This window comes from Suncus etruscus, chromosome 1 (genome assembly GCF_024139225.1).
Source record: "Suncus etruscus isolate mSunEtr1 chromosome 1, mSunEtr1.pri.cur, whole genome shotgun sequence".
In the NCBI taxonomy this organism is placed as follows: domain Eukaryota; kingdom Metazoa; phylum Chordata; class Mammalia; order Eulipotyphla; family Soricidae; genus Suncus; species Suncus etruscus.
In genome coordinates, this window is record NC_064848.1 from 175,541,189 (window position 1) to 175,563,462 (window position 22,274).

The window sequence follows — 22,274 nt, forward strand, 5'->3', positions numbered from 1 at the left end:
TGTTTGCTCTCAAGTTTGAGCATCAAAAAAAAAAAAAGACTGGGCCAGGGAGATAGGTCAGCAGACTGGAGAGCATGCTTTGAATGAAGGAGACCTTGGTTCCATCCCTGGTACCAATATGGTTTCCTCAGCACTTCCAGGATTGAGCCTGGAGCAGAGTCCAGAGTAGCTTCTGACAATGGAAACCTGAGAACTGGGATTCAGTATGATATACGCCACCTAAGGGGGTTGAGGAATATGGAAGGGAAAGCAACCTCGGTGGGCAGGAGAAGGTGGTGCTGAAAGGCAGTAAAGTGTTTATGTATGAATATTGTTATTATTAGCAGCAGTACTATAATTCACAACACAAAAACTTTATATATGAGCTGCAGAGATAGTACAGTGGGCAGAGTATTTGCCTTGTACACAGGTTCAATCTCCAGCCTACCATTTGGTCCCCTGGGCATTATCAAGAGAATCCTCTGTGCAGAGCTAAAAATACACCCTGGGCATTGCCAGATGTCACACATACACACTAAATAAAACTACCCAAGCATATATATATAAAGTGTTCCTCTTGGGAGTGGAGTGATAGCACTACAAGTATGGTGTTTGCCTTTCATACAGCTTCAATCCTATGGTCAATCATATGGTCTCCTGAACACTGCCAGGAATGATGCCTGATCGCAGAGCTGGGAGTAACCCCTGAGCACCGCTGGGTATGGTCTACCAAAGAAAAAGTGGGTAGGAGCAAAGAGTGGGGGCTTTGGTAGAGGGGAAACTAGTGAAAGGAGGGGTGTTGAAACAATGTGTATCTAAAACCCAATCATAACTTTGTAATTTCAGTGGCTGAATAAAATAATTTTTTAAAATAAAGTGTAGCCCCTGAATACTGCTGTGATTCCTCCTGAAAATTTTTCCTCATTAAAAAGACAAACAAGGGGCCGGAGAGATAGCACAGCGGTGTTTGCCTTGCAAGCAGAAGATCCAGGACCTAAGGTGCTTGGTTCGAATCCCGACGTCCCATATGGACCCCCGTGCCTGCTATCAAATATTTAATAACAAAAGTTGGAAAAATTAAAGAGATTAGATTGGTTCCCAACTCATTCTAAGAGGCTAACAGTCTAATGACAAAACCAAAGGTATTATAAAGAAGGAAAATTACAGCAGACATTCCCCCTGAAAATAGGTACAAAGTTTTTGGATTTTTGGGGGGAGTGTTGGGGGCATACCCAACAGTGCTGGGGGCTTATTCCTGAGACTCAGAGACCATATGGGAGGTCTGGGGACCAAACCCAGATTAGCCATGTGAAAGGCAAGTTCCCTACCCATTGTACTATCACTGACCCTTTATTTTGGGGTGTGTCATGTAGTGGTTGGTGCTCAGGGCTCATTACTGGTGGAGCTCAGGGGAATCATGCAATCCTGATTTTAACTTTTTTTGATTTTAGGGCCACCCCTGGTGGCACTTAGGGGTTACTCCTGGCTCTGCACTCAAATATTGCTCCTGGCAGGCTCAGAACCATATGGGATGCCCAGGATAGAACCCAGGTCAGTCCTGGTTCAGCCACATGCAGGGCAAAAGCATAAACACCATGATCAGGTGAAATTTATTCCAGCAATGCCAGTTTAGTTTAATGTTCAAAGATCAATGCAATTTCCTATATTAGGAGGAAAAGGGGAAAATACATGATCATTTCAATGTGTGGGATAAAATATTGACAAATGTTATAAAAACTTCCAGAAACTAAAAAAGTAAACTTAAACTTGAAAAAGGTCACAAGTATTACATATAAGTGTGTATATGTATATACACTTATATACATATAATGTACATATATATACCGCTGGGTATGTACATATATATGTAATCATGTATATATACACACTTATATACATATATACACACACACGTATATATACATATATATATATATATGAAGTCCTGATAGTTTATACTGAAAGATTTCACTTAATGGTAAGTTAAATGTTTTCTTCCTAAAATCCATAGACCAAATACTTTCATCATCCCTATACAATAAATACTGAGAGTCCTAGAAGTATAAAAAGGAAAAATAAATAAAACTACTTCCATTTCTTCTTACTGAAACACAGGATAACTATATTACATTGGGTAAATTTTTACTTTTTTTGGGGGGGGTCACACCCGGTAGTGCTTAGGGGTCACCCAGACTCTACGCTCAAAAATCACTCCTGGCAGGATCGGGGGACCATATGGGATGTCGGGATTCGAACCACCAAACTTCTGCATGCAAGGCAAATGCCTACCTCCATGCTATCTCTCAGGCCCCAAACATTGGGTAAATTTTAGGTGCCATTTTTTTTTATTTGGCAAATAAGCATAGACCAAGACAGGGGTGAGGAACTTCTAACAGTAAATTCATGGGATCTGGCTCTGGCATATAACCAGATAGAAATATGCTTCCCGGGCCCGGAGAGCTAGCACAGCGGTGTTTGCCTTGCAAACAGCCGATCCACGACCTAAGGTGGTTGGTTCAAATCCTGGTGTCCCATATGGTCCCCCGTGCCTGCCAGGAGCTATTTCTGAGCAGACAGCCAGGAGTAACACCTGAGCACCGCCGGGTGTGGCCCAAAAAACAAAACAAAACAAAAAAATGCTTCCCATTGGCTGTTGACAGCCTGTTTGCCTATATTTTATGATTCACAAATGATCTTATATTCCAATGGCCCTTGGCAGAAAAAAGTAATTTCTGCCCTTGGACTAAGGAATGTGTAGAAGTGGCATGTTAACCAAATGAGAACAATGATGGCCAATTTTATGTATTAACTTGATTACGGTCCTATACCTAAATATCAAACACTAATTTAGGTGTCAGGTGTTGCTCTGAAGGTATTTTGTTGATATGATTAGCATAGAATCAGTTAAAGTTATACAGGATATTTTTAATTATGTGGATAGCTCTGATCCAACTAGTTAAAAGATCTGAGTTTTTGGGGCCGGGAAGGTGGCGCTAGAGGTAAGGTGTCTGCCTTGCAAGCGCTACCATAGGACGGACAGCGGTTCGATCCCCCGGCGTCCCAAATGGTCCCCCCAAGCCAGGGGCAATTTCTGAGTGTATAGCCAGGAGTAACCCCTGAGCATCAAATGGGTGTGGCCCAAAAACCAAAAAAAAAAAAAAAAAAAAAAAGATCTGAGGTTTCACGAAATTCCACTTGCAAAATGACAGCATCAAAGAAGTTTCCAGGCTGACCTTCCTTACAGCCTGCACTGAGCCTTCCAGACTTACCTACCTACCCAGAATTATATAAGCCAATTCTTTTTTTTTTTTTTTTTTTTTTTTTGTGGGGGGGGAATAATTTGTATTTTGGATTAGCCAGCTGGACTGTTTAGATTATCCCAATCTTATTGGCAACATCCAAGGCATCATAGTCAGGAGCCAGCCGAACATATGCTTTCTTCTCTCCATCAGGTCTAATCAGGGTGTTGACCTTGGCCACATCAATGTCATAGAGCTTCTTCACAGCCTGTTTAATCTGGTGTTTGTTGGCTTTGACATCCACAATGAACACGAGTGTGTTGTTATCTTCTATCTTCTTCATGGCCGACTCAGTGGTCAGAGGGAATTTGATGATTGCTTAATGGTCAAGCTTGTTTCTCCTAGGGGTGCTCTTCCGAGGATATTTGGGTTGCCTTCGCAGCCTCAGAGTTTTGGGTCTTTGGAAGGTGGGTGATGTTCGGATCTTCTTTTTGTGGCTGTGAACACCTTTCAGGGCGGCTTTCTTAGCCTTCAAAGCTTTAGCTTTGGCTTCAGCTTTGGGAGGTGCAGGAGCTTCCTTCTTGGCCTTCGGCGCCATCTTCGTAGAAAGGTATGTAAGCCAATTCTTAACAATCTATGAGTAGATAGTCTGAGGCCTCTGATTTTAAAAAAAACTGCTATTAAAGGGGCTGGAGCTGTGGCGCTAGAGGTAAGGTATCTGCCTTGCAAGCGCAAGCCTAGGATGAACTGTGGTTCGAACCCCCGGTGTCCCATATAGTCCCAAGCCAGGAGCAATTTCTGAACACATAGCCAAGAGTCAACAGGTGTGGCCCAAGAAATGCAAAAACAAAAACAAAAACAAAAAAAAAAAAGATAAAAAAAAAAAACTGCTACTAAAGCCACTTAACATACAAAAATATCATGCACACCTTAAGAATTGGAACTTGTTTTTCATCAAAAAGGAATCACATTTATCAGGTTTAGTAACCAAAACTCCTCAGCAAGTCCCAGCAGTTGAAAGGATTATTCTGCAAACCAGAGCTAGTACAATGTATAGGATTTGTTTCGGAGACATACCAGCTGTGATTAGGGCTTACTCCTGAGTGTGTCCAGCTTTGGGCACTCTGGACACTCCTGGACAGCTCTGGGGACCATATGGGATAACAAGGATTTGAATCTAGATCAGTTACCGTATTTTCCGGCATATAAGACGACCCCCTAATTTTACAGTTAAAACATAGGTTTAGGCCTATATTTGCTGTATAAGACATAATGTTCCTGTGCTGCAACTGTATCTTCCACAGTGAGCCAATCACAACAAGCAAAGGTCCAAAGGTTATACTGTCATAGACTCCCTCTCTGACTCTGGCCAATCTGAGCTACAGTGTAGATTTGGGTCCAGAACATTGTCTAATTTGCATGCATCAAAAGCCTGCTTGGATTGGCTGAGTTAGAGAGGCGTCTGAGCAGCCTGGCAGTGATTGGTGCAGGATCGAGTTGGAAAATTCGTTTTGTGGCAATATTCAGACAATTTTTGTTTAGCGGCATATTGAAACATTTTTCGGGATATACTCGGCGTATAAGACGACCCCGATTTTCGGTTGACTTTTTTTTGTTTCAAAAGTCGTCTCACACGCCGGAAAATACGGTATGTGAAAGGCAAGCACCCTACCCACTGCACTACCTCTTCCACCCTATTAGGGCTTTTTGTTTTGGAGCCACACCTTGTAGTGCTAAGTGGCTACTTCCAGCTTCTTGCTGTGCACAGACCAAGTGCTACTTGGGATCCAACTTGAGTCTCCATATATAAAGTATTCACTCCAATCTATTAAAAAGAGGGAAGAGGTTGGCTTTGGTTTTGGGGTCACATTGGGTGTTCAGAACTTACTCCTGGCTCAGGAATCACTCCTGATACTGGGAGACCACTTCGAATGCTGGGGATTGAACCCGTCAGCCAAATGCAAGGCAATCTCACTATTCCCTACACGATCTTTCTAGTCCTAATTTTTTTTTTTTAACCTGGTTTTGGGCCACATACAGCAGTGCTCAGGGGTCACATCTGGCTCTGCACTCAGAAGTCGCCCCGGCAGGCTGGGGAACCATATGGGATGCTGGGAATCGAACCGACGGGTCCCTCCCAGGTCGGCTGCATGCAAGGTAAATGGCCCACTGCTGTGCTATCTCTCTGGCCCCTAATTTTTTTTTAAGCTGTTCCAAGAAAACTGAAGGAATTTCTGCAGAGAAGTTGAAAACTACCTAAATGTCAAATAATGAATAAGCAAAATGTGTTATATTCAAATAATGAAGCATCACTTGGCCAGAAAAAGGAATGCAGCACTGTTAAATGCTGCAATACAATTTTTAGTCTTAAAAATATAATAAGGGCATCGTTATCTGATTTGAGATCCAAGATTCATCTGTTGTGATGCACGGATGACTCCATGAACACATCAAATAAAAGAAAGGAAAAATGATAGAAGAAAATTTAATTCAAAAATTATAATTGCACCAATTGGATTTTGTTCCAAAAATGTATGCTAAGTGAAAAGCCAGATACAGCACTATATTGTATGGTTCCATTCCTGTAGCAAAGTGTCCACAACAATTCAGGCACAGAAGTAATTTCTAGTAGGTAGGGAGAGTAGAGTGACTATAGATGACTGTTAAGATTTCTTTGGGGAGTGACAAAAACGTTCAGGATTTTCTATTAACCTAACATTAACACTTCAGTGGGTTAAAAAAGGAATCTGATAGGGGTGATAGCCACACAACTATAACTATTATAACTTTTTTTCCCCCCTTCTTATAAGAAACTTTTTCTTTTTTTCTTTTTGGTTTTTTGGGTCACACCCGGCATCGCTCAGGGATTACTCCTGGCTCTATGCTCAGAAATCGCTCCTGGCAGGCTCAGGGGACCACATGGGACGCTGGGATTTGAACCGATGACCTTCTGCATAAAAGGTAAATGCCTTACCCTCCATGCTCTCTCTCCAGCCCTTAAGAAACTCTTAATTTGTATACCATCAGCAGCTATAGAGCATTCTGAAGCTTAGTAGGGAGTCAGTTGTGAGCTAGTTAGTGCCTCCTCCATCTCAAACCAGGATTTGATCTGGGAGTCAGAAAAGAAAGTTTTGCATGCCAGTAATCTCAAACCTTCCTGACCTAAATTAAAATTTCCCTCTTACGGGTGCCAAAGAGATATTATGGAGGTAGGGCATTTGCCTTTCATGCAGAAATACGATGGTTCGAATCTGGCATCCCATATGGTCCCCCAAGCCTGCCAGAAGCGATTTCTGAGCACAGAGCCAGGAGTAGCACCGCCAGGTGTGACCTCCCCGCCCCAAAAATTCCCTCTTACATTTTCTTACTTTTGTTTTGTGGTTTTTGGGTCACACCCAGCAGTGCTCAGGAGTTATTCCTGGCTCCATGCTCAGAAATTGCTCCTGGCAAGCACGTGACCATATGGGACACCTGGATTCGAACCAATGAGCTTCTGCATGAAAGGCAAACGCCTTATCTCCATGCTATCTCTCCGGCCCCACATTTCCCTAAAGATTTAACTTCTTTATAATGGTGCCATTGAACAAAGGATGATGTCACAAAGTATGAAGTTGCGGGGCCACAGAAGTAATATATAGCAGGTCACTTGCCTTGCACAAGACCAACCTGGGCTTGATCCCCAGTACCTGACATGGTCTCTCCTTACGCTAGCCAAGAGTGAGCCCTGAGTACTGCTGGGTATGGCCCCAAAACACAAAGTGTGAGAGGGAATCAGGAAAGACTGACTTCCTCTAAAACTTTCTCTTTTCCCCAATCAGTATCTTCATCACTTCTACTTCAAAACACTTTCACATACAATGTCATTTGCTCTTCATACCACCTTTTGGGTAAAAAAATAAGTCTTTTAAGTCGAATGACTTCTGTTCATACAATGGGCTGGCTAAATGCTGGAGTACTGACTCAACCCCAGGTCTATTGGCCATTGATATGTTCTTCCCATACCTCGTTTTCCTATGGCCTCCCTGGAAATCAATATCCAATAATCTCACCACACACTACAAAACTATTGAGTGAAGCAAGGAAGGGCAAGAACCCTTGAGCCATGAGTTCTCTTTACTAGCCTTTATATAGGCACAGGAATAATCTACACCTGCAGCAAGAGTATGTCTATATACTGACATGTACACTACATGAGTTAAGTCATCCATGTTTGCTTATGCATAAATGTGGCTGTTGTAATTCAGTGACATATAAACTAAGTGTCTGAAAGGGCAAGGCTTGAACACACAATGGCTATTCATTCCTCTCCAGACAGCAGAAATTAAGAGCCTAAAATGCAAGAGTAGTAGAACTACAGGCAGCAGTCTCTTCAGGAAATGCCAGGTTGCTGCCCATACTTGTTAGCATTTTCCCTCCACCCCCCCTCAATTTGACACTTAATTCTTGTGAGATAGTTGCTGTATACTACACTGAAAGACAGTAATGGGAAATGATTCTGCTCACACACAGCTTTTATTCTTGCTGTGGAAGACTAATAAGTAAACAGGCACATCCAATGTTGGCAGGTGCTATGAATAAAACTGGGTTAACAGTGTAAATAGATGGGCCAGAGTACAGCAGGTAGGACTTTCAGTCTTGCCTATAGTTGATCCAGGTTTGTCTCCAGCACCATATATGGCCCCACCAAGAATGATCTATGAGCACAGGCCCAGGGAGCCTCAAGTACAGTCGGGTGTAACAAAAATCAAAAGATGGCGAATGTGGGGCCAAAGCAGTGGTGCAAGCGGTAAGGCATCTGCCTTGCCCACATTAGCCTAGGTCGGACCGTGGTTCAATCCCCCGGCGTCCCATATGGTCCCCCAAGCCAGGAGCAATTTCTGAGCGCATAGCCTGGAGTAACCCTGAGCGTCACCAGGTGTGCCCCCACCAAAAAAAAAGATGGTTAACAAGTGCTATTTCATGGGGAAGATCTGTAGACCCATGTAAAAGAAACCTAGTAGACCTAAAGAAGTGAAAGGAGGGGCCGGAGAGATAGCATGGAGGTAAGGCGTTTGCCTTTCATGCAGGAGGTCATCGGTTCAAATCCCGGCACCCCATATGGTCCCCTGTGCCTGCCAGGAGCAATTTCTGAGCCTGGAGCCAGAAATAACCCCTGAGTACTGCCGGGTGTGACCCAAAAAAACCATAAAAAAAAAAAAAGTGAAAGGAAAAAGATTTAGAGAGAAGATATTATGTACCCACTCTCCTGCCAGGCCACTCTGACAATATCTACATTCCTTCACAATTCCCAGTGGATTTACACAGAACCCATCCTCCCCACCCCTGAATGAAGGTTCATCCTCTCCATCTCTTGCCCAGAGTCCTTTTCAGATTAGTTTTGTACACCTACCTGTGCTGTGATGTATCATTCATAAATGTCATCTGAAACGCCTTTTCCCAAAGCTGGAAGAGGATGAATTTGAACCACAGATACCCATGATAAGCAAAATGGAGACCTCAGTCTCCTTGCCCCAAAGCTCCAGTTTACCACACTAACTACATCAGCACAGGCAGATATCTATATTGCGGGGCCGGAGAGATAGCATGGAGGTAAGGCATTTGCCTTTCATGCAGAAGGTCATCGGTTCGAATCCCGGCGTCCCATATGGTCTCCCGTGCCTGCCAGGAGCAATTTCTGAGCATGGAGCCAGGAATAACCCCTGAGCACTGTTTTTGGGTGTGACCCAAAAACCACAAAAAAAAAAAAAAAGATATCTATATTGCATTTAGTTCCGTGTCCCTTTAGCAGCTGGGGTTTGGGAGTTTCTGGGATTCTCCCTCAGGATCTCACTATTCCAAGTTTAGATGTCTTAAGATCCAGCCCATCAAATTGGGAAGAAAAGCTAATCTACCTACACCAGCTCAGTTAAATTTATTTCATGGAATGTTTAGCACCACTGAAAAATGCTCATCATCACTGACTATATGAATTCCTATTTGAATATATATGCAATGGAAACTTACCTATATCTTGTTAACAGCTTTGTAGGTCCAAACACACAAGCAAAAGTTCACAAAATGTTTTTGCTAAGTGACAGTTGAAATGAGTAAAAAAAAAAAAAAAAAAAAAAAAGTACCCATATGCTTACACCTCCCAGGCTACAAAGTCATAGCCCAAAAATCACTGTCTTAAGGCTATGGGGTAGGCAGACTCTCAAAAGTAAACAGCTGACTTATAAAAACCTAACTGGGACAACCAGAATAACTTATGAGACAGAATTCAGGTGTCCACCAAAAGTTTGCCTCTTGAAGTTTTTCAGCTTTTTCATTAAAGCTGATCGTCTCTAATGTCAAGGAAATCTAGAATGAGGAGAGCTATGAGTTTTTGGCCAAAGATGTTAAGCAGCAAACTCTTCAAATCTAGGAGAGTAGGTAAAATCTGGGAGATGGGGCCGGAGATCTAGCAGGTTTTTGCCTTGCATGCAGAAGGACGGTGGTTCAAATCCCATATGGTCCCCCGAGCCTGTCAGGAGTCTGAACGTAGAGCCAGAAGTAACCCTGAGTGCTGCCGGGTGTGACCCAAAAACAAAAACAAAAACAAAAAAAAAGAAATCTGGGAGATGGATGAGGCCAAAGAGATAGCATGGAGGCGGGGTGTTTGCCTTGCATGCACAGAAGGATGATGGTTTGAATACCAGCATCCCATATGGTTCCCCCCCAAGCCTGGCAGGAGCGATTTCTGAGTGTACAGCCAGGTGTGACCCAAAAAAACTAAAAAAATCTGGGAGATGGAAATCAAAAACCCATGAGTGCTAGTTCTCTCAAACTTAAGAAGCCCAAGAGTAACGCCCTTCAACTAAAGGCCCAATTCAAGCCAATCAAATCTGTTTTGTCTTTCCACTTCATCTGTCACAGGAGGTCTACCCTAGATAGATACCTTCTATCAATATCTGTGTAGAACCATAGCCACCAGTCCAGTCCAACCCTTTGTCCCCCAAAGAAACCCAAACAGTTCAGAGGTGCATCAATCAACCTTTAATGTCCAAAAGAGGCATGGATGCAGAGCATAGGAGATGTGGAGGGGTATCAGCCCCTGCTCCAGAAATGAAGGAGAGATGAACACAAACCAGACATTTCCAACTGGCCACACAAGTCTGGGAGGGTAAGGAGAAACAAAGACTTATACATTCATTAAAAAAATAAAATCAAACAACCAATCCTATACCCAAAATGTTTGATATAGGGGACTCATTCACAATCCCAGTCCCCACCCTCCCCAGTCAAAGAGAAAACTCAGTCTTTCTCCTGCCTCCCCACTAACCCCAAAGATGGAAGGAAAAGAAATGAGCTGGATCCCAAACCCACCCCACCCAATGTCAACCCTACACACGAAGAGATTTGAAGGTGATGTCTAAGAGTCTAAGAATCAGCAGCTCACCAGCAATGACTAGTCTCCCATCCCCATTTGATAAACAGACAAAATTTCCCTTGTACTCTCCCTCGAATCTCTTCCCATAGTGGTCCTGTTCCAATTTCTGTTACCTGGCCTCATTGCTCCAAGACTGACCTCCTAACAAAGCTCCTCATAATATACTAACACATCCACTGGTACCTCTCAACAGTTCAAGAAATTATAGGACTCCACAGTCACTTTCCCTCTCCACCAAGACCCAGCTCCACAGAAGGGGGCAGTATGGTTATTTCATTGTAGACAATCCTCTAAAGGTCTTCCAGGAGCACAGTCACAGGAAAAGCAGAATGTTTGAGCTAGATGCTGAGGGGGTGACATCTGTCTTTATTCCCACAACAGTCACCCCAGAGGTTTTTAACATCAAGTCCACTTATAACTAACTGCATCCTATCTATCCAAACTCTCTAGAGATTCCATTCAGTTCTGCCCACCCTCCCCTCTACTCCAAACCAATACACATACATACACACACACACACACTTAAACACACAGAATCAAAAGACATTGGTTTGGTTTGATTGCTAAGACTTAACTAAGGAACTACAGTCATCAGAAATTCCCTTACTAGTCAACTAGCAGGGGCTGCTCTAAAGAGAATTCCAGAGGAATGAGAAAACTGAGGGCTAAGCAGGGAGCAGACAGGAGAAGAATGAAGGGGAGGGGGGCTAAAACAAAAAAAACAAAAAATAATTCAAGCTAATCCTACCCTCAACATCCTCCTAGCATGAGCTCTAGCAGGAGAATAAAAAGTAATCCACAAAGACACAGCCCTTACTTAGAAATTCTTTTGACAGACAGCAAGACGAATCTGCTCCCCACTCCCACACACCACAGACAAACACGTCTCAGGGCCCCTTAAGAATCTACCCTCCCACCCCACCCTCTGCCCCAAGCCGTGGAATCACAGTTCAGTGGAATATTCTCCCTGGTACTAGAGATCAATCTCCCTCACCCTCCATCCTATCCCTCTCTCTCTTTGCCAATCCTAACACTGCCCACTCAGCAGCCTCCTTTGTCCTCCCAAAAAAGCAGCATCCACCACCAGAAAGAGGCAGCTGTACAATTTTAGTTCCACCTCCAGAAACCTGTTTCTTTTCCTCAACCCTCTAATCTTACAAATAGTTGAGGTTTTTTTTTTTTATTTTGTAAAGGGAGAGAAAGAGAAAAGAGAGGGGTGAAAGAGATTTCCTAGTGCAATACAACCAAAAACTTTTAAAGTCTTAAAAATAAACATAAAGCAGCCTTCTTCCCCAGGCAACTAAACAGAAAAAGTTTGGTTTTGTTTACTGCAACATACACATGAAATCGAGTATACAGTCCATGCAGTAGCACAGCCATTGGAGAGGACATCCTGATGCTGGCCCCAGTGCAAAACAGTCCCAGCAACGCCGCCTGCTTGCCATCGCTGCCACCGCCACTGACACCTTCACTGTGGCCATCTAGCCTGACTTGAAAAGGAGGATTGCAACTTGACCCAAGTAAAAATAGATGAAGTGCTTTGTCTCGTGTGTGACGTAGCTGCCAAAATTTCGGCCCACAATACAATGCCAGGTAGGATTATATTTCTTGTCAAATTCCTAAAATAAGAAACAAAAAACAAATGGATTAGAACAGTGAGCGAATGAGAAATCAATTGGATTTGTTCCCTAGAAGTCCAGCACCCACATTTTAATTATCATCCTACTCCCAGCCCATGGCATCAGGCCCCTGAACCCCAAGCTCAAGTTCTAGGACACTCCTTCCCTTGTTAATAATTTAATACCAAAAGGGCTCCATTATTTCCCTCTTAGCATGCTACACCCTTACACCCAATCGCTCTCCTCCCTCTAGACACCTTACTCCCTACCCTACACCATGTGATAATCAGCAATGGAACCAGAGAAGTCAGTGGAATAAAGGAGCAATCCAGAGTCACACAGCTTGAGTTAAACAGAGGAGCAAGTCTCCATAACTCACCCTTCCCTGAATCTCACACATAACTAAACAAGTATTCCAAAACTGAAGGAGGGGGAAGTCAGAAGACAACAGACACTAGAGCAAAGTAGGAACCAAACATCAGAAGTACCATGAAACAATCTGATATATTTTAACATTAAAGAGGCTAGGGAAATAGTTAAAGGGGATGGACATGCTTCGGGAGGCACAGAGTCTGTTTCCTAGAAAAGCATAGCCTGGCCCACAAGTACCACTGGGGTGGTCCTGGCAGCCACCAGAACTACTGGGTCCAAGCAGCACTGGATAAAAGAACAGAACATGAATGTCATTAAACCAAGAAGCTCATGATTTCTCTTGAGGCACAAGTTCAGCATGATTATCACCTATAAAATTCTTATGATTGGATGGGGGCCAGAGTGGTGGCTCAAGCGGTAAGGGGTCTGCCTTGCCCCCACTAGTCTAGGATGGACTACGATTTGACCCCCCAGCGCCAGGAGCAATTTCTGAGCGCATAGCCAGGAGTAACCCTGAGCATCACCGGATGTGACCCAAAAAAAAAAAAAAAAAACCCTTATGACTGGAGCTGGAGGCACAATACAGCATTTGTCTTGCACAGACGACCCAAGTTCAATCCCTGGCACCCAATATGGTCTTCCCTAAACCCATTAGGAGGGATCCCTAAGCACTGTAGAATGTGGCCCAACAAACAAACCTTTATGACAATCAGACAGGGAACTCCTTCTACCCTATGGACACAGAAGACAACTCTAAACCAGTGTTCCCAGAAATGGGTTATAGCATACCCTCCCCCCATGGGGTGTTTGCTTATGTGCTGTAACAATCCTAGTGATGGTAATAGTCCAGAGGGAACTTTCTGCTAAAATATTAGGAATGCAAGGGACTGAAGAGAGAGCAAAGCTGTAGAGCATTTTTGCCTTGCACGCAGAGGACCCAGGATGGTCCCCCAAGCCAGGAGCGATTTCTGAGCATAGAGCCAAAAGTAACCCGAGTGCCGATGGTATGGCCCAAAAACCAAAAAAAAAAAAAAAAAAGAATTAGGAATGCTTATTAGCAGGTTTCTTTTGGGGGGGGGTTAGGGGCTGGAGAGACAGTACATGGGTAGGGCTTTATCTGATATGCAGCCATCATAGGTTCAATCCCTGACATCCCATATGGTAGCCGGAGCACCACCAGGAGTAATTTTTTTGTTGTTTTGTTTGGGGGGGCACACTCAACAGTACTCAGGGATTAGTCCTAGCTCTGAGTTCAAAAATCACTCCTGGCAGTCTCAAAGGACCATATGGGATGCCAGGGATCGAACCCAGGTCCATCCTGGTCAGCCACAAGGAAGTCAAAGGCCCTACTGCTGTGCTATCACTACCAGGAGTAATTTCTGAATGCAGAGCCAGGAGTAACCTGATCACTGCCAGGTGTGATTTTTAAAAAGGCAGGGAGTGGTAAGCCCATAAACTGGGGAACTTCTGCTCTAGATGCTTGTGTCTTATATAAAATATAGATCGACCAATGCTACCAAACTTGGACCTTTATCCCCCAAGGGTTCAAAATGCAACTCAGTTAGCCTCTTTAATCACTATAGAACATAACCCCCTAAGAGAGATCTCTGTAAAGGACATTATCAAGGACAGGGACCACCAAATCCAGCTTTAATCTTAGCTCAAGACTGACAACAATAGCTAGAGTCACTTCCCTAGGTATTTTCTTTAGAAACAAAATAAGCTGGGCCAAATATAATCAAATTTTTCTGGCTCAGAGTCCTTAATTCTGCAACCTTGCTATGTACAAGACACACTGTCACCATCTCCCTCAAAGTACCAGTACCCTCCCCCTGAGCAGACTTGTCTCCACATCCAGAAAAATTTCAAGATACCAAAGTTTTCTTTTCTCTCCCCCATTAGTCTTGGTAGGTAGGAAAGCAGAGATCTTCAAAATTCAAAGATCTGGACCAAAGTAATAGTGAAGCACATGGCTGTCCTGGGTCAGATCCCTAGCATCCCCTAAGATCCCTGAGCTCGTCAAGAGTTGATTCCTAAGCACGGAGCCAAGAGTAACTGCTAAGCACCACCAGTGTAGCCCCACCCACCCACCCACCCAAAAAAGGAAAAGCAAAAAATAAAAAAATTTCAAGGAGTTACTACCATCTCTATATACCAGAATGGCAATTCTCAGGCATCTTTCTTGAAATACCAGATTTAAGAATATAAAACACTGGGTCTAGGTGACTTGGATCCTGCCTAGGAATTGGCCCTCAGCAGTTTCTTCCTCATGGTAACCACTCAAGGAATTTTTCAGGGGCTAAGCTTGCTAATACAGCTAATCCACTGTTTAAAATTACATAATCGGGGGGCCAGAGCAATAGCACAGTGGGTATAGAGCTTGCCTTGCATGCTGCTGATCCAGGACCTGGGTTAGATCCCCGGCATCCCATTTGGTCCCCCCCTCAAGCACCACTAGGAGGAATGCCTGAGTGCAGAGAACCAGGAGTAAGCAAAACTCCTAAGCATCATTGGGTGTGCCCCCCCCCCCAATTATATATTCAAGCCTACTCCTCTACCAAAGAAATGTTTGGGAGAAGGTGGTAATGCTGTATGAATCCTTTTTAAAAGAAAAGGAAACCTCTCACATTAGGAGGATTATAGGGATGGGTCCCTTAAAAATGATAGCTTGCAGGTTAGGTATGCAGAGCAATTTCCTTCCATATGGGACCCTGGTTTGATCCCTGGTACCACCAAAAACAAGAAAAATCAGTTCCCTAAAAATGTATATATTATTACTGATTCAAATATCCTTGACCTTTATTCTAAATAGACCAGTTATATTTAATTCTGAGGCTTCTCTCACTAATGCCTGTACACACACATATTTATGTTTGACTTGAATGATTTGACAATCTCTCCAGAGATAGTAAAGCCAGTACAGAACTGCCTTGCTCACAAACGACCTGGCATCAATATGGTCCTCTAAGTCCAACCAGGAATGATCCCTGAACACAGATGGATATAGCTTCCCCGCCCCCCAAAAAAAGTCACTTCCTTATACATCTGCCCTGCAATAATAGGAAAGGATATATTGCTTTCTTATGTCACTAATTCCAGCCCTTCCTGAAGCATAGTCATCTACTCATCCCCACCCATGGTCAACAGTCACAGCTCTCCCCACACACCTTCTTGATATAGGCAGCAATGTCTTTCTCTATGTTATACTTCTCCATAGCCTGTGTGGCGCAGTCAACAGCATCTTGTTGCATGTCCTCAGACATGTCCGCATTCTTGATTACTGCCTTCCGGTCAGACATCGTGACACTGTAGAAGAAACAGAGAAGTGAGACTGATAACCCCACGATCAATGGGCATTAGTTACTCGGTATTAATGGGTACTAATTAATACAGGGGTACAGAATGTAAAGGCAACGGAAACACAAGTGGCTACGCTTTTGGCCACTTTCAGCAGCTTCAACTATTTCCAACAGCAACAATGGCTGGGAAATACTAGTAAAAAGGGCAAAACGCATAATAAAATTGTTTTTTCAATTCATTTCCATTATGATTAACATTAGCACCAACAGCCAAGATAGAACAATGTATTAGCTGTACCCTGGAGCAAGTTACTCAGCCTTTGTGTTTTCATGACACCATCTTAAAATAAGAACTATAGGATTATCCTGAGGTAAACTAGATGGCATAACACCTGAAACACAATGAACAACTGACTTAATGATTGTTATATCAGTGGTATCATAGTGGAAAAATGATAAGCTAGGAATCAATAGGCCTGACTTCTAGCCCTGATTATGATCTCTGGTGGTATGAACAAGTCACTTAACCTTTCTGCATTTGACTTACTTCCATTTTAGCAATAAGACTTCGTCTATTGGGAGTTGTTATAAGGATTAACGAAGGTTGCAAGAACATTTGCAAAGATAATCTATATAGGGTTCCATCCTATTCATCAAATTTAGTTCGCCACCTACTTTTGTAAAGTTTTTATAGGAAGGAACACACTCCACTGGCAGAGTTGTCACAGGGCTCATATAGCTGGTAATGGCTAGAATGCTTACTATCTGACCCCTTCACAAGATGGCAATCCCTAGAGTACCAATGCCCACTTTATGACAGTTAACAAAAGATGGCTTTTATTCAACAGATTTCATGTCCCTGCTCTTCACCCTATACAGAAACCAAATTTTCCAGGGTACACCTCTAACGACCCTTCCTAGGATGTCATAACCACAAGCTTGACCATCTATAGCGAAGCTCGCAGAAATGAGAGCTGCAAAAACTCCTAACCTGTCCTTGACCACAGGAGCATCACTCAGAGTAACAATCTATGACCCATCCACCAAACAGCCAAAAGTTGCCACACTGTGGCCCGCCCGAAGGACAAGACAGTCACTACCAGCCCTTCCAGATAAGAGGTTATTCAAAGAGCCTGCTCGCTCAAAGCGATCCCCAGTACTATGCAAGGCCCCTTGTTCCAAGTCCACACTAGCCTGAGGGCTGGTTTGACTGAAAGGGGAAGCAGAATCCCTGAGGACTCCTCACCAGTGGCAAGGAACTCATTCATGCCAACTGCCAACGAGGCAGCCCTTGATCCAAAACACCTTTGTCGGGCATAAACGAGGCAAAGCTGGTCACACTTCAGTAGAAGTTGGTAGGGCAAAAGATAATAAGTGATCAGCAGTCGACCACCCCCAAGCCCCCAAAATGAGATCCATGAGAGAAATCTGCGCACCACTAGGTACTGAGAAAAGGTGCTAGGCCTGACTAGCCAGTGTGACCTTGGACAAAAGATTATCTTCGTTTCCAAAAAGAAAAGCGGGCCAACTTCAGTGGTGTGGAGACAGCAGCAACACCTGGCGAGGAGGTTCTGCTACCATCAAGATCTGGATTCCTTTAAGGAGTGTCACCTGGAGGCCACTCACAAAGGGGGGCACTGTTTATAAAGGTGGGGGGCGGAGAGGGGGGAGAACCAGTCACTTGCAGCTAAGTGTCAAACTGGCACCATTTCACGAAGCAAGCTCACCGGCAGGGCTCCACTCACTGCCTCGCCGTCCCCAAAGTCCAAAGGTGCAATTTGGTTCAGAGTAATTAAAAGGCACCTTACTCTCCAGGAGAGGGGGGGGGGCTATTGCTCTGTTGGAGAATACAAATCACCTGATTTTTCTTCACCCTGCACCGGGGGGGGGGGGGAGAATAGATGAATCCTAGTAGCCCCACCAGGTGCCCAAGAAACCCATGAACCAACGGGGGAAGGAAAAAAAAAAAGCCCAACCAAGCCCCGCACACCCCACACCCCACCTCACCCCAACCGCGGGGTGCGGGAATGGCGGAGGGAGACAAATCTGAGCCTAGGGGAAAAAAAAAAAAAAGATAAGACAAGATTGACCACAGGGACCTAGGCCAGCAGTCAGTCGGTCGGTCGGTCGGTCACGAGCTCGGGGCGCTCTCCAAAGCGAGAAGGGCACCTGCGGGGAGCGAAAACCCCCCATGCCCGACCCCTCCGAATGGACTTGGGTGGGGGATTTTTTTTTAAAAAAAGAGCCTTTCCCCTCTGCACGCCCACCCGCGCCCCCACCACGTTTATTTCCTCCCCGGAGCGGACGCCCGTCTCCAGACGCCACCGGCTCTTCCTCCGGGGCGGCCTCCTCCCCGCACGCTTCAGGGGCCAGGTCCGCAGGGGCCCGGCGCGGGGTGACGGGGCGTCCTCGCCGCAGGAAGGACGCCCCTGGGGGAGAAGGGAGAGGGAGAGGGTCAAGGCGGCGGCGGCGGCGGCAGGAGCCGCGTCACGCCCGCGCCCTCGCCCTCGCCAAGCCCTCCGAGGCCTCCGTGGACGCAGCCCCGGGCGCCGTGCGGGGCCGAGGGGGCCGCGGGAGCAGCCGGTGGCGCAGCTCGGCCCAGGCGGGGCGGGCTGGGGGGTCGGCGCCGCAGCCCGGCCGGAAGGAGCCGCTCGCCCTCCGCTGGGCCGGCCCCGGGCCGCCGCTCACCTTCGCGGAGGCGAGTCCGGCCGGGGCCCGGGGCTGGGCGGTGGGTGCGGGGAGAGGCGCGAGGGCCCGAGGCAGGGACGCCGGCAAGGGCGGACTCTCTCTCTCTCGCAGCTCCTTCAGGCTCCGGCCGCGCCGCCGTCGAGGCCGCCGCGGTGTCCGGGCTGCCGCCGCCTCCGCCGGCGAGCTTCCCCGGCCTTCCGCGCCGCTTTTCCTCGCGGCCCGCCTGCTCCGCGTCGGCGCCCGCTTCACAGCTCTCTCAGCTCCGCTCCGCTCTGCCGCTCCAGCCAGCCGGGCCGACGCGCCGGCCCCCCCGCCCTCAAATAGCGCTCCGCCCCGCCCCCCCCGCCGCACGCGCCGCCGTCCGCGCTTCCCATTGGCTGAGCCCGGCCGGCCCCGCACTGCGGGCTTCTCCCCGCGCCGCTCTCGCCCCACATCTTGTTTCCTCCCACAATGCCTCGGGGCGGGGAGCGGGGCGGGGTGGGGAGGAGGAGCGGTTCGGTTGGGGTGGGGGGGGGTGGAGATGGAGGTGGGGGAGGGAGCTGGGGCCTTAAGCAGGAGAAAGAGAGAAGAATGCGGACTCTGCCACTCTTAAAGGGGTTGGGGGGGTCCCAGGCCTAAAAGGGGGCAGTCAGGGCTCCAAAAAAGGGGGGAGCGAAGGGGACACCAAGACCTCAGCCTGAAAAAAAGAATAAACTGGAGAACTGGATGGAGATTTCAGAGCTTCTGGGGAAGGAACCAGAAGAGGGAAAAAGAGAATGGGAAGGGAAAGGAGGAATGTCACCACTTTATCAAGACAGAACTTTTTTTTCATGCCAGGTCCAGATCTGGAAAAGAGATGAAGAGCCTCTGTCCAGCAATGAGGGGGGCCCTTTTGGGAAGGTGGGAAGGGCCCACCCATGTTTTCTTCCAGAGTCTCAGGGCAGCAGGACCTTAGCTCCCAGCAGAGCAAGAGGGCACCTCAGCATAACTGCGAGGACGCAAGTGGTCCAGGGGCCTCCCTGGATAGAGGTGAAAGTCTGCCATTGCTGATGGCACACACATAGACACATGTGTGTGGTGGATGGGGCTGGAAGGAGGATGGAAAGAACCTAGAGAGATGCCAACATGGTACATCAGAGCTATGAGCTAGCACTTCAGGGTTAGGAGCTGGCATATCACCCTCTGGATCGCTCACATCCTAAAGAAAACTAGGGTACAGAAACGACCACCTCTCAAATGGCTACAGGGCAGAGCCTGGTCCACTGAAAACCAGTGTTTCCTGGAATTAACTCTTCTAGAGAGGCCAGGCTTGGGGCAGTGTGTGTGTCAACTGAAACCAGCCCATCAACTCCAGAAGGCAGAAATTATGCTTTATTTCCTCACTTCTACCCATCCACAAAGGAAGTGTCTTAGCAGGAGTGCTGTGAGTACTAAGTGCCAGGCATTTGTGCCCCCCAGTGAGGATACGGTGCTTCTACTTGTTGCATCTCTTCCCCATTCACCATGGTGAAATAGTCAGACATGCCCTAGCCACTCTGAGTTGGAGCATCATTTGGGATACATTATATGTCAGTGAAATCTGGAAAAAAATCTCCCCACACACACCTTTTCACTGCCCTATGACTTTCTAACCTCAGTCAAGATAATTTCAGAGAAAGAGGCGAGGGGGGAAATATTCCATCACCTCCAGGGTATTCTGATGTCAGCAACCCTGAGTGAAAAGGGTCAGGGCCCCTGTGGAAAAGGAAGAAGGGAAATAGAAGAAGAAACATTTAATCACTAGGCCTAACCTCTGAAACTGCAAAAAGAAAAAACCTTGAAGTTCCAGCCCCTCTTAGGACTAAAAGGTATCGGGGCCTGAGTATCAGCACAGCGGCAGGCACTTGCCTTGCACCTGGCTGACCCAGGATGGACCCAATTTTGACCCCCGGCATCTCATACAGTCCCTCAAGCCTGCCTGGAGCGATTTCTGAGCACAGAGCCAGGAGTAACCTCTGAGCGCCACTGGGTGTGACCCAAAATAAAAACAAATAAAGGTATCATTGCCACGTATGATTATACATATTGTCTCTAGACTTTAGTAAGTGGAAACTTAACGCTGCCCACACTCTACTTTCTGATCTCTGTGCCTGCTACAGAAAGATATGCAATGTCCTTTTCAAGGCTGTATCAAAGTCCCTACTGTCCCTTTTAAGATTGCACTGCCAGGATATCAGTTCTCCCTCTGCCTGGTCCTTTGTGCAAGAACATTTCATTCCCAGTCCTGGGTTGTGATTATGTGGAGGTAGAGGCACAGAGAACAGAAATCAGAGTCAAGACTTTTGACTTCTAATAAATATGGACTTCTGAACAATGGTGAAGGGATGCATGTTGGAATATTGTATGACTGAAACTTAACTATCAACAACTTTTTTAGCTCTGTATCTCACAGATTTAATTAAAATAAAAACTGCAGATGGGAAGCATCATATAATGCCCACTTCACAAAGAAATCGGGGCAATGGAGTAAGCCGGGAGGAAAATCAATGGTTTAAATTTCCCAGATGTTAAAAATAAAGCTGAGACCCATTTCCCAATAGTAATTATAATATAGTAATAAAAATGGGTTTCAGTGTATATGTGTGTGTCAGGTTAAGAGAGAGTGGGAGCCAAGGTTATTGAAGATATTTGTTAATAATAGTGGTTTATAGGTGGTAATGTTTATGCACACTTCATTCTGCCAGGCTCTATTCTAAGTGTGATAAATGTATTACTGCATTTAGCCCCAAGAATAAGCAGAATGTATCACTACAGCCCTGCACAAGGAAGAAACCAGAAACCACCTCTGAGGGATATTCAATACCTTACCCCAAACTATCCAGCTTGTCAGTGGCAGATTCAACCCCAGCTGTCTGTTCCCAATATCTATGTCATACTTATTCCACTGTTCAGCCTCCTAATGGAGAAAAGTGTAAGCTTTTCTTACACTTTGGTTGGCTCTATCGAAACTCAACTGGCACTTCATAGCTCCAAAACTCCTTTTTATCCAAATATTTATTAACATCTCCAGGAACTACTATTCCACAGGACTCGGTTTGGGAAACTTGTGCTATACTAATTACTGCTATTTATGTAAAATGCTTACTGTTTAGGATAATTACTGTGCAAGATAGTAACTGTTATAATTAATATGTCGCCTTAACTGGGTGGACGCTTTTCCTTGAAGCTGCTGCATTGTGATTGCCCACTTGTGTGTTAACAGTCATGGCTTCGGATTTGAAAATCAGAGGAGACTGTTTTTTTGTTTTGTTTTGTCTTCATTGGTGGCTTCTTATCCTCTGACCACTTCTATTTCCTTAAAGTCTATGTTCCCTTGGATAATCTCAACTTAAGTAGTTTTTTTTTTATATTGATAGTTCACCATGTTCTGGGCCCTGATAGTTTCCCTAAATCCCAGACCTCTCTCTATAGCAGACTCTATAGACTCTACATACATGTACTTAAAGCCTGCTCAATAAAAGCATTGGCTTAGCCAAGGCCAGTTTCAAACTCGTGGCCCTCCGTACAACATTTTGTGGCCCTGCCCTAGAGGAATCTTTTTTTGTTTTGTTTTGTTTTAGTTGTTTGGGTCACATCCCCCAATGTTCAAGGCTTACTACTGACTTTGCACTCAAGGATCACCCCGACTTTGCCTCCTGCGGCCCCCAGGTAA

General features: G+C 45.6%; 1 protein-coding gene and 1 pseudogene across 1 annotated transcript; both read right to left on the reverse strand.

Annotated features, from left to right (window-relative positions):
- Positions 1-3,308: 3,308 nt before the first annotated feature.
- On the reverse strand, positions 3,309-3,820 carry LOC126007364 (60S ribosomal protein L23a-like; annotated as a pseudogene).
- Positions 3,821-10,209: 6,389 nt separating this feature from the next.
- Positions 10,210-18,877, reverse strand: DYNLL2 (dynein light chain LC8-type 2). The gene is made up of 3 exons (XM_049772761.1): positions 18,605-18,877; positions 15,785-15,923; positions 10,210-12,245 (listed from the first exon to the last, which is right to left on the reverse strand). Exons 2-3 carry the CDS (start codon positions 15,914-15,916, stop codon positions 12,108-12,110), a joined length of 270 nt encoding a protein of 89 aa, XP_049628718.1. The 5' UTR covers positions 15,917-15,923; positions 18,605-18,877; the 3' UTR covers positions 10,210-12,107.
- Between the last annotated feature and the right edge of the window lie 3,397 nt (positions 18,878-22,274).